The 16,285-nt window shown below is 37.7% G+C and overlaps 1 protein-coding gene across 1 annotated transcript in view; it reads right to left on the bottom strand.

Annotated features, from left to right (window-relative positions):
• Rbm27 (RNA binding motif protein 27) overlaps positions 1–16,285 on the bottom strand; it is a 62,833-nt gene that overhangs the window by 4,638 nt on the left and 41,910 nt on the right. The window contains exons 11-19 of the mRNA XM_032885380.1: positions 14,571–14,715; positions 13,674–13,827; positions 12,362–12,658; positions 10,481–10,624; positions 8,740–8,859; positions 7,524–7,598; positions 7,240–7,404; positions 3,816–3,920; positions 3,520–3,708 (exon numbers count right to left, since the gene is read on the bottom strand). Of these exons, the coding sequence (XP_032741271.1) occupies positions 3,520–3,708; positions 3,816–3,920; positions 7,240–7,404; positions 7,524–7,598; positions 8,740–8,859; positions 10,481–10,624; positions 12,362–12,658; positions 13,674–13,827; positions 14,571–14,715 (1,394 nt within the window). The remainder of the gene's footprint in view (positions 1–3,519; positions 3,709–3,815; positions 3,921–7,239; positions 7,405–7,523; positions 7,599–8,739; positions 8,860–10,480; positions 10,625–12,361; positions 12,659–13,673; positions 13,828–14,570; positions 14,716–16,285) is intronic.

The following is a 16,285-nucleotide window of genomic DNA, read 5'->3' as shown; positions in this document are numbered from 1 at the left end:
TTACCAGTCACTCGACTGAGCCAAGCGACACGAGGATAGCAAATACTTTCCTCATTCAATGACTGACCCCTGACTTGGTATTTACTTATCAAACCTTAAAACCATATAACTTCTGAGATGAACCATCTCAGTCATTTCATTGCACTTCTCAGTTTATCTGATAACTCTTCCTATTTCTTCCCCATAACTTTCTTTTCTAGACAAAGGGTCTTGATAGATCGATCCTAGGTTGACTTTGAACTCTCAACCCTCCTGCCTCAGCTTACCAAGCAGGAGGATTACAGATGTGTACCACCATGTTTACCTTTTTTTTTTTCTCAAATGCTAACAATTCCCTAGCTCATCAATGCACACAACAAATGCTAATGAGAGCTGGGCCTGACATCTCACACCTATAATCCCAGCATCCAAATGACTGAGACAGAGGATTATTCCAAGTTCACCCTGGCTACACTGTGAGTCCCCAAATACATCTGGACTATGGAATGAAACCTAGTCTTTAAGAGAAAAAGCCACTGTCCCAATCATGGTAAAACCTGTTTCTTTCCCTAACCCCAAACACCCAGTAGTACTATGGGTTGAATCCAGGGCTTTGTACATACTATCCAAGTGTTTACCACAGTGTTACATCCCTAACCACTAAGTGTTTTCCTCAGTACTATTTTCTAAATACTTTTCAGCAAATGTCAATGAGAAGACATCTCATTTACTTATTTATTTTGAAAAAGGAATGAACCTAGAGTCTAATGTGTGATAGGCAAGCAGTGTATAATACACTACATTTCTAGATCTTAAATGATGCATATGCAGAAACTTTTAGGAAAACAAGTTACATTTAGAACAAAAGGTCTAAGCTGAGCCATCGAGATGGCTCAGAGAGTTAAAGCTCTCACCACCCAAAACTTCATGGCCTGTTGATCACTGAAACTTACAACATCATAAAAGAACCAACTCCCACAGGTTGTCTGCTGACATCCAAATACATGGGTGTCATGGCGTAAGCAGTCCCCCCTCCCACCCAAGGCCAGTCTTGGTGATGTAGTGGGTCTGAAGTCAGCTTGACTTATAAAGGACTCCATCTCAAAAGAAAAACAAAGAACAGGAGAAACGCACTCAGAGGTTAAAACACTTGCTGCTTTCCCAAATGACTCATGTTCAGTCCCCAGGCCATTCACAACCACTTGTAACTAATTTGTTACAATTAAAATTTGTACTTTATTAAAATGATTATTAAAAGGAATAAAAAAGGGGTTGGGGATTTAGCTCAGTGGTAAGCACTTGCCTAGCAAGCGCAAGGCCCTGGGTTCGGTCCCCAGCTCCGAAAAAAAAAAAAAAAAAAAAAAAACAAAAAAAAAAAAACAAAAAAAAAATAAAAAAAAAAAAAAAAAAAAAAAAAAAAAAAAAAAAAAAAAAAAAAAAAAATAAAAATAAAGAACAGGCAGAGGCTTGTAGGTCAGTAATTTGGATGCTGAGGAAGGGATTTTGCGAATCTGAAATACATATACTGTGAGTTGTAGGGTACCTGAGGTATAGAGTGAAACCAATCTCAAAAACCAAAGGCTGTGTGGTAGCAAAGCACACCCATAGCTTAGTGCTAGGAGGCAGATGATTAAGAGATCTAAGTAATTCTGTGACCTGCATTTGGGTCCTCTTCAAGAACATGCCTTTAAGCTGGGTGAAGTGGTATATACTTTTAATAGCAGCACTCAGGAGACTCAAGAAGACAGACCTCTGTGAGTACAAAACCAGTTTGGTCTACAAAGTGAGTTCCAGGACAGCCAACACTTTTATAAAGAAAGACTTTATATCAAAAGAACACACATGAAAAAGAATCCCAGCACTGAGGAAGCAAAGGCTCTCTGTTAGTTTGAGGCCACCCTGGTCTACATGAGTTCTAGAAGAACCAGTGCTACGTAGAGAGATCCCATCTCAAACCTCATCCCATCCACACACCCCCAAAAAACAGGAAATGCTGTTAATTTCTGAGACATTTCTCTAAGCCCAAAATCTGCCAATTTTTGCTATATATTATTAAGATATATGCAGCTATATTATAACAGACTGTATATTATTTATATTATATATTATATGTCTAGTTTTTATACTGTGCATGTATTCAGATGTGTATTTGCTTGTGGAGGACTCAGGCTGACACTGGTGTCTTTCTTGATGTATTTTCTTATTTTCTTGAGACAGGAGTTCTCAACTGAACCCTGAGTTCAACAACTGCCTAGCTCAGTTGCCAGATGCCTCAGGTCTGTCTCTGACCTGAGCACTGACATTAGAGATGCATGCTGCCGACCTAGCTTTTATATGGCTACTGGGGATCTAAATTCAACTCTTTATGTTTTCACCAACAGAGCCATCTCCCCAGCCCCATCTATATAATTTAATGAGAGTGAAGCCTTTGTTCATCATGATTTGCCTCATCACCTTAAACATAAAACAGAGTTGAAATATTTTTCTCAAGATGTCAGGGGTAGGGTGAGGGTAGCAGTGGAATGGCTCAATAGATAAAAGTACCTGATACCAGGTCGGATGGCCTGAGTTTGATCCCTGGAACACACAGATACAAGAGAGATCCACCTACCCAAAAGTTGTTCTTTGATCTGTACGTGCATATTGTGGAACATGCACACCTCCTGCCCCCACATAAATAATACAATTTGTAAAAAGTTGCCTAGGTCTGGGTAAGCCTGGTTATCATTGCTGTGGTACTTGCTAGCCGTGTAATTATCATCATCAGTTTGGTTTTGAATTTGAAGAAAAGACTTTCACTGGAAGACTAGGGAGCCTCAACCTATACAGTGCTTGCCTAGGACAAACAAGCCCCTTAGTTAAATCCCTACCATAATCTAAAATCAGGTACAGATACATGCCTATGATACAAGCGTTTGAAAGATAAAAGCAGCATTTCTAAATGCAAGGTTGTCCTTTTGACATGGGAATCTGGGGCCAACCTGGGATACTTGAAATTCTGCCTAAAATTTTAAAGACTTCACTGTATACAATTTGACATGTTTTTCATACTTATAGTCATTTACTATTACACAAACCCACTTATGAAACTCTCATTAAGGACGATTACCAATGAGTTAGTGAACAGTTAGTGAATGTACTGCACACGCTGGTCTGTCTGCAGCTGACCTCTATTACACCTGTTAACTCTATATACAGAACACACATGCTTACTACCTAAGAATTTGAGTTTTGCCTCTTCCAGATTACTTTTACTTAATTTTTTTCCTAGAAACACCTGATAAACTGTGAAATAATCCTAAAATCCTATGGCTTTGGAACACTGTGCACTACAAACATGTTTATGTAAATTATTATGAAATGTCATAGCAAAACCTACTTTCTGACCTTGAAAAGTATATTAATAAGAAGTTGATAAGGCCTGTGTTTTAACCACTAACGTTTCTAAGCTAGAAATAATTTGATATTTATAGACTGTAGTGAACAAAGTGCTGAGTGCATTGTTTTTAAGAGTCCGTATGAGTTACATTAAAAGCTTACTGAGAAATGCTGGAGCAACTCCTCCTTTTCCTCCTCAATGAACCCTCCAGCTGGGAGTGCTTTGGGGCGGTGGTCCACCACCATGTGATTCAGTGAGCCCCTCCCTCTTCCTCGACCCCGGCCTCTTCCTCGGCCTTGAGAGGACATGGTCTTTCCTCGACCCACAGGTAAAATACCCAATCTGGCAGCCTAAATAACAACAAAAATAAAAGGTAATGCACATTGTTGGATTAAACCTTCACAGGTACATAGAGAGAAAATCTATTTTCTGAGATGTTAAGCGAGTTAAATCTCACCTCGACTTGTAACTGACTGAGCTTTTTGCGTAACTCTGTTGTATCTTCTCCTGAGGAGAGCCTCTTGTGGAGGTCCAGTTCTGTGTCCAACAACTCCTTCTGGGCCTGGAAAAAGCAAAAAGGAAAAGGAAGAGATTAGGTAACTCCTAAGATCTTATTCAGATCATTATAGCTGCAGAGTGACACGCTTCTCCTTTCAGTAAAGGAAATTAACCCTCACAGGGATACTGTAAACACAGCCAGCATAACGATTCTGCTGGAAAGGTAAGATACCTTTCATGTAATAAAGCATCATAAATGAAATGCAACTAATCAAATCAAAATTACATAGAAAATACTTATTAACTTTACAAAAGACCAGTGATGTGGCTTACACCTATAATCCCAGTAATCAGAGGTTAAAGCAGGCCTGCCTCAAATCAGAGCCACTCCAGGTTATAGAGTGAAATCTTGTCTTTAAAACAATTAAATGAACTAGTTAAGTAAGTGCATCAGTATAAATAAAGAACAGTAGAGAATTAATTTCAGATTGGTACTCTATTATTGCCATTTTTTTTGTATGAGACAGATTATTGATTTTAAGTAGTTTTAAGTAGCTGTGGAAGACTTTTTCCCTCACATGCTTTGTTTTTCACAGTATACATGTGTACATCTGTGTTGGGGTTTGCATAGTCTTAAAGGAGGTCAGAGATGGTGTTGGATCCTGTTGAAAAGGCAGTTGGGAGCCACCTGATGTGGGTGCAGGGAAGAGAACTTGGGTCCTCTAATACAGTATTCATTTTTAACCACTAAGCTGTTTCCTAGCCCCCTGTAATTTGCAAAAGGCACACGTGGCTGAGTATGGCAACACATGCCTATAGTCCCATTTAAAATAAAGAGAAGGCTGAGTTGCAAGGATCTCTAAAGCCTACAAATTTGTGGCCAACCTGAGTAATATCCAAAAACCTTCTTTTAGAAAAGAAAGAAAGAAAGAAAAAAAGAAAGAGAGAGAGAGAGAGGAGAGAGAGAGAGAGAGAGAGAGAGAGAAGGAGGGAGAGAGAGAGAAGGAAGAAAGGAAAGAAAGAAAGAAAAGAAAAGAAAGGGGGAGGGAGGAAGAAAGAAAAGAAAGAGGAAGAAAAGAAAAAGAAAGAAAAAAGGAAAGGACGGACAGAAAGAAGGAAGGAAGGCTGGCTGGCTGGCTGGCTGGCTGGCTGGATGGATGGATGGATGGATGGATGGATGGATGAAAAAACCCTTCCACATGTTTCCTGCTAGAACCTTAAAAAAAAAAAAATCAATAATATATCTGAATTGCATTTTTAAAGATTTTTTTTAAGCTTTATTTGTGTGTTTTGTATGCCCATATATGTGTGCCTGATGCTCAGAGAGGTAAGAAGAGGGCACAGGATTCCTTGTAACTGGAACTACAGATGGTTGTGAGCCATCATGTAGGGGCTAAGAACAAAACCTGGGTCTTCCTCAATAGTAGCGACTGCCATCTTTCCAGCTCCTGGACCTGTATTTTTCAAAGCCTTCTTTCTTTTTCCTGTTATAGAAATGTGTGTTACCCTCCCTGGCTTTACACACTGGCCTCAAGCTCACTGCATAGCTGAGACTGGCTGTGAGCTTCTCCTTTTCCTGCCTCTTCTCCCATTACTAGAAGTACAAGTGCTTCTCTGCATCCGACGTTCAAGAGAAGCCCACGGAAAGATTTAATCTTTCAAGCAAACACACCCAGGTCTGTTACTTAGCATGTGCATATGATGCTGCTGTACATCTGTGGCAGTCAGAGGACAACCCATGGCAATCAGTCTGCTCCCCCACCCTGTGGGAATCTGTACAGCATACCAGAGTCATCTCAGCTGTCCAATAATTTATTCTTAAATTAACAATAGAAGTATAATTTCAAATATACTGTATGTTTATATATATATATATATACACACACACACACACACACACATATATATATATATATATATATATATATATATATATAAAATAAGCTTAGTCCCATTTCTTCAAGGGCTGAAAGTAACCTAAAAATAAAATCCCGCTGGAGAGATGGCTCAGTGGTTAAGAGCACTGACTGCTCTTTCAGAGGTCCTGAGTTCAAATCCCAGCAACCACATGGTGGCTCACAACCATCTGTAATGAGATCTGATGCCCCCTCGCAGTGTGTCTGAAGACAGCAACAGTGTACTCATATATAATAAAGAAATAAATCTTAAAAAAAATCCCAATTCAGATCTATGATACAATGAAATCTTATACAAAGCAAGTGCTCTCCTAGGGTAAAAAAATGGGCAAACTAATAAAATTAGGTATAACTAGATCCAGAACTTCTAATTATTCTTTTACATGTTACATATATACTCTTGTCAAAAATCAATGAGTGTGTTCAATTAGAGATCATAACTTAGCTGAAATAGGAAATATTTCTTTCCTTTTATATTTTACCAATTTCTCTTTTAACACAGACAAGTAAAAATTCAATTTAAATAAAGTTATGTGTGCCAGGTGTGTAGCTCAGAGTGACTTGCCAGGCATACATAAGGCCCTAATTCAGTTCCCAGCACTGAAGAAACTGGGTGTGATGACAAGTGTTAATGACATCAGCATTCTGGAGGTGCAAGCAGAAGGAGGAAAAGTCCAAGTTTATACTTGGACATTTGAGTTTGAGCAGCCTAGGATACATGAGACTCTATCTCAAAAAAAAAAAAAAGTTTTTTAAATTATTCCACATTATAGTAGCATGTCTGTAATGACCATACTCAACACTTAGCCTGAGGCAGGAGGATGACAAGTTCAACACTAGTCTAGGCTTTAGAGTGAGACTGTTTCAAACAAACCACACATCTAAACAAAGACCAGACCAAAAAAACAACCACATCTTCCCTGAAAACTAAATAAAGTTTTAGGCATTTAAAACTGTAAAAGGCGGGGGCTGGAGAGATGGCTCAGTGGTTAAGAGCACCGACTGCTCTTCCAGAGGGCCGGAGTTCAATTCCCAGCAACCACATGGTGGCTCAAAACCATCTGTAATGGGATCCGATGCCCTCTTCTGCTATGCCTGAGGACAGCTACAGTGTACTTACATATAATAAATCTTAAAAAAAAAAAATATAAAAGGCAAAACCAACAGATCATTAGGACTTATGTATACTCACTGGTTTAGCAACTGTTTAAAATGGATGTAACCCTGAGTTCTACCCCAGCACATCTGCTATACAGGATTTTTAAACTTTTCTCAAAGAGCCTACTTATATCACATCAGTAAAAACACACTGTCTAATGTCTGCTGATCTCCCTCCCACTGGGTCTAGCAGTAACTTTACTAGCTACAGTAATGGCTGCCTATGGACTGCACAGTACTCTCAAAGTACTAAGCACATTACAGATGTCCTTCCTGTTAGGCGGCTAGGGGAGAAGTGCAGTCAGATACCTCTGTTTTTGTCTTTACTTTAGATGGTGTGGAGACTGCAGAAGATGTTTTTAATTCATCCTTCAATTGTGAGATCTTCTCTCCCAGTTCTTTCAAGGTCTTCATTATGTTTGCTCTTTCTTCTGGTTTCATGTTTTTGTTTTTTTCTAGTTTAGAGATCAGCATCTACAAAATAATCAGGAAAAACTAAGTCTATGTTTAGCAAATGTAGGCCTTACTATGACGACTTTGTAAATCAATTCTATACAACATTCCAGCATGCCAACAAGGGATTCCTTGAGTACCTTCTGGCATTCTATCTGCTTTTCCAACATTTCTTGTCTCTTTTTCCTCATGTCTTGCTGTAACTTCATAGCTTCCTGAATAATGTAAACAAAGAAGCCGTAATGGATTAGAAAAGAAAATTTAATGATACATTCCCAACTCATTTCTTCTTCTCTAAATTGGACTTTCCTCCCTAAATCAAACAGTGGAAGTGACAGCTAGGGAATGGGATGAGGCTAAAACATCTATATGAGCTCAGAACTCAAACAACTGAAGCAAAAAGAGGTGAACTGGAAGTCAGCCAGGGCTATACAAGGAGAATCTGTGTAAAAGCAAACAAACAAACAAAAAAAAACCCTTAAAATCAGAAATTAAACCCTTAATATATTTTCCCAACAATTCCAGTAAATTGTGTGATTTATAGCTAGCTATTCTTTGCACCTTTACAGAAAAGCAGACTGCTCTGACTTTCCAGTATGACAGGCCGAACCCTTATTCCTGAAGCTTCAAGTTTTAAAATATGAATACAGCTCATATTTGGAATAATCAGGATTCAAAAATTTGCCTTGGACATTTTGTTCCTACCTTGCTGGAATTAAACCTTTCTATGGAGACAGCACATATAAATATGTGTTTTTACTTAAAATCCCTATATAAACAGCTTAAATCTAAAATGATTTATAATGACTCATAAACATGTTATAGGTATGTGAAACATTATTTAACTATAAAAAAGGAATTAGAAAATACTCTGCTGGGGGTGTGGCTCGGTGGTAAAATACTTATCCAACATGCGCCAGGCCCTGGGCTCCATTCCCAGCATCATCCCACCCACCCCAAGAAGAAAAGAAAATTGTCTGCTTTTCTTCCTTGAATGAAAAAAAAAAAATGTGGTGGTGTATGTCTTTAATCCCAGAGGCCAGTCTGATCTACACAGACAAATCTTGTCTCAAACCTGGCCCTAACCTAAAAGAAATATATAAAAATATTAGTGGTTATAGTTCAGTGATATGTGTTTAGTGTACTCAAGGCCCTCTCGGCTTAAACCTCAGAACCAAAACCTATCTACTAATGTACTTAACGTAACTATTCGCGGTAACTGGAGTGTGTTTTTGGAGTTGTTCACCATTTTTCCGTGTATTGAATGGAGAAAGCATAGCTGTTGTACAGCTCTGCAGCAACAGGGGTGTAAAGGTTAGCATAGGTGCTGAAGAACTTATCAGGGGAAACTGTTACCTGTTTCTTCTTAAGCACTTCTTGAACATCATGAGATTTAGACCCTGAACAAAGTTTTGAAGGTGCCTTTAAGTTCGAGGAACTGTAAATTGTTTTTGGATGGCCTGGAGTAGAAAAAACCTAAAGAAAAATTACAAAAACAAAAACAAAAACAAAGAACATGTAAGTATGATTAAATTAAATCTTAAAAATGTTTAAAATCATTTTTAGAATAACTGCTTCTACTAGAGACGGAAGACTGTTTGGGGCAGGAGTGGAGTGTTGGGGGTTGAGACAGTTTCTGTGTAATCCTGGCTGTCCTGATTTGTAGGATCAACTGGCCTTGAACTCAGAGAGGTCCACCTGCCTTTGCTGGTACTAAAGGCATGTACTACACCAAAACCATCTAATTTTTTTTTCTTTCATTCAAGGAAGAAAAGCAGTTTTCTTTCTCTTCTTCAGGTGGGTGGGATGAGGCTAGGGAAGGAACCCAGGGCCTGGAGCATGCTGGATAAGTTTTGCAGTTTACTATGTCTAAAACCCACTTTATGGTACACAGAAAAAGTACCTTCCTTTGTAAAGTTAAACACACTTTACTGTGTAGATGGAGACACTACATTTTAGGAAATCAGTTTCTGACAGGCATTTGGGGATTTTTATAATTACAAAGAACTTACAATTACTTGTAACTTATACATATGTATTTTACACTTTAAACAGTTTATCTTTGTTGCAGATTCTTAGAAAAACTGTATATATGTGCATATAATTTTGTTATATAACCGAACCCTGCCAAATTTAATTTCGTGAGAGTTGAATCACTTAGCATTTCCATCAGCATTTAAGTCTCAAGTCCACTTGGAATTTATCCTGGTTTATGATGTAATTTTTTTTAAAAAAATTGTAATTTTATCATATGACTACTCACTTATACTGATATCAAGAAAATTACTTTGGATCTGATACTAGTTAGTTGATATAATAAATCCCTTTTGCAATGAAGTCTACTTTTTGTTCTGTTTCAATGGTCTGCTAAATCATGTGCTGCCATTAAACTGTCTTAGTCACAGAGACCTTATAGATTTTTGAACTATCCTTTCTCCAAGTCCCTCTTTGTCATGATAACTACACATGCTGTATAGATATATCCCTAAAGCAAGCGACATGTCGGCACTTGGTTTTAAACAGACTTTCACTGCTTTAGTCTCAAGATTTTATTTTTAATTTTAATTACTTATTTTTAATTAGATGTGAACATACTTATGTCATAAGCATGTGTGCTCACTGCCCATAGAGATCCTTGAGACTTGAAGTTATATTACAGGCAACTGTCAGCTGCTAGGTGTGAGTGCTGGGAACCAAACTCAGGTCACCTTTAAGATCCAACTCCCTAGACTTACTAGGTTCTTAACTATACCTAAAAGGGAAAATGAAAGCCAGATGTGGTGGTACATGTCTTTAATAACAGCATGAAAGAGGCTGAAGCAGCAGAATCATGAAAAAAATCAGGGAGGGAGGTATGGACTAATAAGGACATCTACCTATTAATATACAGTTAAAAGCTAAAATTCTCTGATTCTTAGATAGCTCTAAGTAAAAGAAAATTAAACAGCAAAATTCTGAGTTATAGAAATTAGGGAAGTACACTTAGATCAATTGTCATGCTTGCCCTGTTGAGAAAAAGACTACAAATCCTAATAGTAATGAATTTCTGTGCCATATTTAATGGCTTAAATAAACATGGCAATCACGGACTGCATACCGGGCAATCGTCCCCAGAAGAACCACCAGTCTGATTTAGCAAGTGAGATGTGTCACTCTGGTTAGTAGTTGCATGTCCAAGACGGTGTTTAACAGGTACTTTGTTAAGAACATAGGCACCAGAGGTCTGTGGTTTGCCCATCATCTACAAATACAAAATAAATATCTATGTGATATAAGTTTAAAAATACACACGAGAATGATACAAATTTAACATAAAGGTTATAACTGAAATGAGAAAATGCTTCAATTACCTGTAAAACTGTATTCTTTAAGGCACTATGAATATATAGATGGTTGTATTACCCATATTGTTTTAGATGTCTAATACATGTCATAACAGCTAGGAGGAGCTCAGTAATATAGCCAGTGCTAAGTGTGAACAAGTCCCTGGTTCAGTCCTGAGCCCCCAAAATACATGTTTTACAGTAAAGCACACACACTCTCTCTTCACAATAGCTTTTACAAATCTCTCTAGTATACGATGTTTTGAAGATAGGTTTTAAGCTTAGTATAAAGAGCAGTGAAATGAGAGCCGAGCTTAGGTTGCATTCTTTCATCAATCATCCAACATCTGACAAGTATTCACACTTAGATCCAAAGATGGAAGAGAGTACAAAGAAAATGTCTGACTTAGATACTAATGAGCAGGGTGATGAACAGAACTCAGATGACATGCATGCACACACTCTTCAGTGTTTTGAGATAGGAGTGTGCTATGCAGCACAGGCTGGCCTCAAACAGATTACTGCCTCAGTGCTCTGCTTGCTTGTTTTTCACTTTTTCATCAGAACATATTTACCCTAAAGATAGTAACATCGAGGTGGAAATTACTGTTATTGTCAATATCTGGGTATCTCTAATGCACAGTGGCTAGATCTTTCCTTCTTTTACTTTTTCATCAAAATGTTTTAATAAATATGTGATTGTTTTAAGAGCCAAGGACAAAAAATATACAAGATCAAAACCCTTGTCCAGACACAATAATGCAACTGTATGTCCAGTACTTATGAGGCAAGGAGAGATGATCCTATGATGGCCAATCTTAACCTTCAAACTGAAAATTCCTCTCAAAAACACAAAACAGAATCTTAGTTCCTTGGAGGTTCCACTTCAGTTTTTAAAGGAGTAAAATTGTCTGCATGGGAAATGGCAGGACAAATGGATAGATATAAAGGTGACTAATTCTAATATAGAGCAAAGTAGTTCAGGATTCAGAATTTAGGGGTAGAAGGTGCGTAACACTAGGATTTTGAAAGCTCATCATCTAGAGACTGTCGTATGGGTGAAGCTAAACAGGTTAGAACTAGGTGAATCACCCTGCTGTAGACTAGCTCTCTCAGCTTTAGGGCACTGCAAAGGTTTTTGAAGCAGATCCCTGGGCCTTTTCCACAAAAATTGATTCAGAAGATGGGAGGAGGGGGAGTAAAAAGCTAAGTTTGAGAGCCAGGGTTTCAGTCCCCACAGCTACATAAAAGCCACACATTCAGGGAAGCCACCTGTAATCCAAGTACCTAAGAGGAAGAATCAGAGGCTCCTTAAGGTAAAATGGCTAGCTAGATTGGCAGAATTGGCAAGCTCAGGATTCAGTGAGTCCCCGCCTCAGTAAATACAGTGGAGAATCAACAAAGACACACAATGTCAATTTTAGCTTATATCCACCCATCCACGCCCACACCAAATAATTAAATTAAATTAAATTAAATTAAAAATGGGTAAGGTCTAAGAATCTGTACTTCTTTAATAATCAGGTCTCAGGAGACCAGATGATACTGGTTTATACATCAAATCATAAACAACCCTAATGTGGAAGGTGTCAAGGCTGTGAGCTGGAAAATACCAGCTGAGAAATGACACTAGAGTTTTAGTTAGCAAATATTACCTTTTGGATGCCTCCGTGGACTGATGAGGGGGAAGACTGGGTTACCATCACCTGCTGCGGATGAAGATGCTGTGGTAGGTTGTGGTGCTGCTGTGAAAGGTGACTCAGGGTGTGTTGCTGCTGCAGGAGAATCTGTGCTGGGGACTGGAGTGCTGGTTGCTCATTGTTCTCTCTGTGCCATAGGACTCGAATGAACCGATTGTTCAAAACAGCTTCTGTGCTAGAAATGGCTTTCCTGGCCTCCTCATTGGTAAGGTATTGGATGAGTGCTGCTTCTGGATCACCTTTAAAAGCAACCTTTAAAGAAAATAAAGGCAGTAACTTAAACTATGAACTAAATTATGTGCCTCCAAATTTGTATGTTAAAATGCTAGCCCTCAATGGAGAACAGGATTAGGGAAAAATTCAGTTTACATGGGATATTCCAAATTGTGGCCTTAATGTTTTTAGTTAAGGTGGCCTTATGAGAAGATGAAGAGGTCTCCATACCACCCTTTCACCCTCTTTGCCATATGAAGACAGTGAGAAACCAGGTGAGAAACCAAGCTAAGAAGGCATCCCTACTTCAAGTAGCAGTAGATGCCTTTGGAGTTGGAGTTACAGGCAGCTGTGACCTATGCAATCAATGTGGACGCTGCGATCCTAGCTCAAGTCCTCCGGAAAAGCAGTTCACTCTTACTTGCCAAACTATCTCTTCTACAATAGAATAAATTCCTACTGTTTGTTTATTCAGCCTATGGTATTCAACATAAATGCCTGAGAAACTGTTCTACCTATGTATAATAATAAACCATCCAGTTCTTTTTTTCTAAATGCCATAAAGAATAATGACAGAAAACATTTAAGAGAAAAGGACATGAATTTAAACTAAAGTACAGTCAATTAAATCCTCACTTGTAACTACAAATTCATAAATTCAAACTTCTAACAAGTAGACATCAAAAAAATTATGTTATCACTACAATTGATTTGATGTTGGATAACTTACCATAAATCTCAGTTTCTTAGATAACATTAATATAGACTGGAAAGTCATTTGTTTAGACAAAGACCTATGAACAACAACAAAAATAACAAGAACCTCCCTGGTGTTTTCAAGAAAAGATTACAGAAAAGAATCAAATGAATTCTCAAGAACAAATTCAACTAAAAAATTCCATGATACACACATGCACACTTGGATATCTAATCGAGTTTACACAACTCTTTGCAAAGTTGGAATCACCATTGCCTCTAATCAAGGTGAACTGCTAGGAATACTTTCCAAAACTCACAGTACACATGCATTCTGTCACAGATTGAATTAAATTACCTGGATATTAACTATGGTTCCAAATTTGCTGAAGTGTTCATTGAGCTTGGTAATGTTGTTCAATTCCTGGGGGATTTTTTTCACTTCTAATTTGGTGTTTGTGTACTGATTCTTCCTTAAGAAGCCTGGTTTACTTTGATTGTTGTTCCCTTGTCTGAAACAAGCATTGAGGAACCTTGGTTAATTCTCCCATCCTATAGCTAGCCAAGAGATGCTACCATCAGCAAGGAAAGTAACGTTTAGGCACTCTTCAAAAATTACAGAACTTTATTATATCCCTCATTACAATATAAAGAGGGAGGGGAAAACAGAATGAAGTATTTTAAAGAGAAGTTATCCAACTGATACTAAAGCATGTTAGAGCCACACGAGTGCCAGGCTACCTTTAAAACAAATAGAGCAAAAAATAAATAAATAAATAAACAAACAAAAAACAAAAAAAAAAACAAATAGAGCAATGTTTTTTAACCACATATTTGTCATTTTTAAGCATGCATTTTTCAACTTCTGCAAAGGTACCAATGTTTTCTTCCTAGTCACTCCTGGTATGTCAATGATGTTTAATATTGGGTGAGGAGTAGGTACAATTTACAAATATTATGAATATCCTGTTACTTTTTAATTTCTAGGATATTCTAAAGATGCCTCTTGGAACCCTAACTCTGAAAAGCATACTTTAAAAAAATCACTAATTAATGATTTGTTTGTTTGCTTGTTTTTCTGGACAGGTTTTCTCTGTAAGAGCCCTGAATGTCCTTGCTTTGGAGACCAGGCTGGCTTCAAACTCAGAGCCATAGAATTAAAGGCACGCATCACCACACTTTGCAAAAACGTTATTAACCAAATGAAACAACACAAGCATTGATTATATATTTCTAATAAACAAAACCATCTTACTTTCCCAGCCAAGGCTTCTTTGTAAGGGGCCCTTCCAAACCACTAATAGCTCTCTTTCGGCTCTCTGGTTCCAGAACTACTCTGGTGATGTTGCTATTAATTGAAACAGGAACTGGTGGTTCAGTCTGGATGACAATATTAGCAGCTGTTGGAAACAAAAATTCCCATTAATGAATTTTGAGGAAACATCAAATAATTGGAATATTTAATCTAAAGCTAAAAGGTCCTATGAACAACACTCACCTACTACCATTTCCTATGTTTGTTTTGTTTAAAGGCAGATCACTGACTTTCTGCCTCAGTTTGCCAAGGGCTGGGATTAGAGGCCTGCACAACCGTGTCTCGCTTACCATTTCCTTCTTAGAAATGCTTATCAGCAAGAAAAGCCACAAATGACTATTCTTTACACTCAAAAAATTAATTAAAATGCAAACTTAAAACCTCAAAGACAATTCAATGTGACAGTTAACTCAAGTAGACCATCATCGAATGCAAGAAAGTTATTGGAGAGAGTAGTCTGAGGAGCAAGACCATATATATATATATATATATATATATATATATATATATATATACACATACACACACACACACACTATAAATTTACTTATTTTTACAATATAAATATATAACAATTACTGTTTTCAACAAGGGATTAAGCAATACAACTACAATTATTATCTGCCTCCATTCATAGTCCAACAAAATGTTCACCACATAAAGGTTTTCTTTTGTTTGTTTGTTTTTCAAGACATGGTTTCTCTGTAGAACCCCTGCTGTCTTCTAACTATGTAGACCAGGCTGGCCTTGAACTAAAAGATATATCTTCTGATGCCTGAGTGCTGAAATTAAATGTATATGCCACCACCACCAGCTAGTGATTTTCTTATATGCAATATTACATTATTTTGTTTTCCTTTTTTTTTTTTTTTTTTTTTGAAATCAGATCTCATTCTTTAGCCCAGCCTGGCCTGGATTTGAATCAGTCCTCTGCCTCAGTCTCCTGAGCACTGACTCAAATTATAGTGAGGCACCATGCCTAGCTATGTGTTTGTATAGGATCATATTTCACTCTAATGTATTTGCAAGGAAACTGAACTCACATTAGAGATATATGCTTGTGTTTTATCTTGGCTTGATTTTTTGGGGGGATTGGGGAACAACTTGAGACAAGACCTGACTATGTATCCCTGGTTGGCCTGTAACTTACTATGTAAACTAGGCTAGCGTCAGAGATCTGTCTCTGTCTCCCAAGTGTGGAATTAAAGGCATGGTTAATGGATCCACTCCCACCCCCTTTTTATTAAGGTTTGTCTTAGAAACTTTGAAATAGATCCTGATGTAATTTTTACTGATTTTTGTTTGTTTGTATGTTTGTTTTCTGTTTTTAGACAGGGTCTCATGTGGCCCAGGCTGGCTTTGAACCTGCTATATTAAGATAATCTTCAACCCCTGATCCTCCTGCTGCCACACAGATAAAAAAAAAATTGCCACTGGGCCTGAGTATACAGCTGTAATCTTAAAGAGTAAATTGATAAAATGCTAATTTACTTGTAGTGCTTAGGCTTGAACCATTATTGGTTTGAGGCTACAGCTCTCAAAATGCACAATATTCCTTTGATCAATTCTTTGAGGGAAAGGAACCAATCATTTCACCTTGTATCTGAACTCTATCACTGTGCTCAGCACACAACTAAAATGGTCTGAAGTCCTAC

This window comes from Rattus rattus, chromosome 15 (genome assembly GCF_011064425.1).
Source record: "Rattus rattus isolate New Zealand chromosome 15, Rrattus_CSIRO_v1, whole genome shotgun sequence".
Classification (NCBI taxonomy): Eukaryota; Metazoa; Chordata; class Mammalia; order Rodentia; family Muridae; genus Rattus; species Rattus rattus.
The sequence above is the reverse complement of the archived record's forward strand: the minus strand, read 5'-3'. Positions and strand labels throughout refer to the sequence as shown.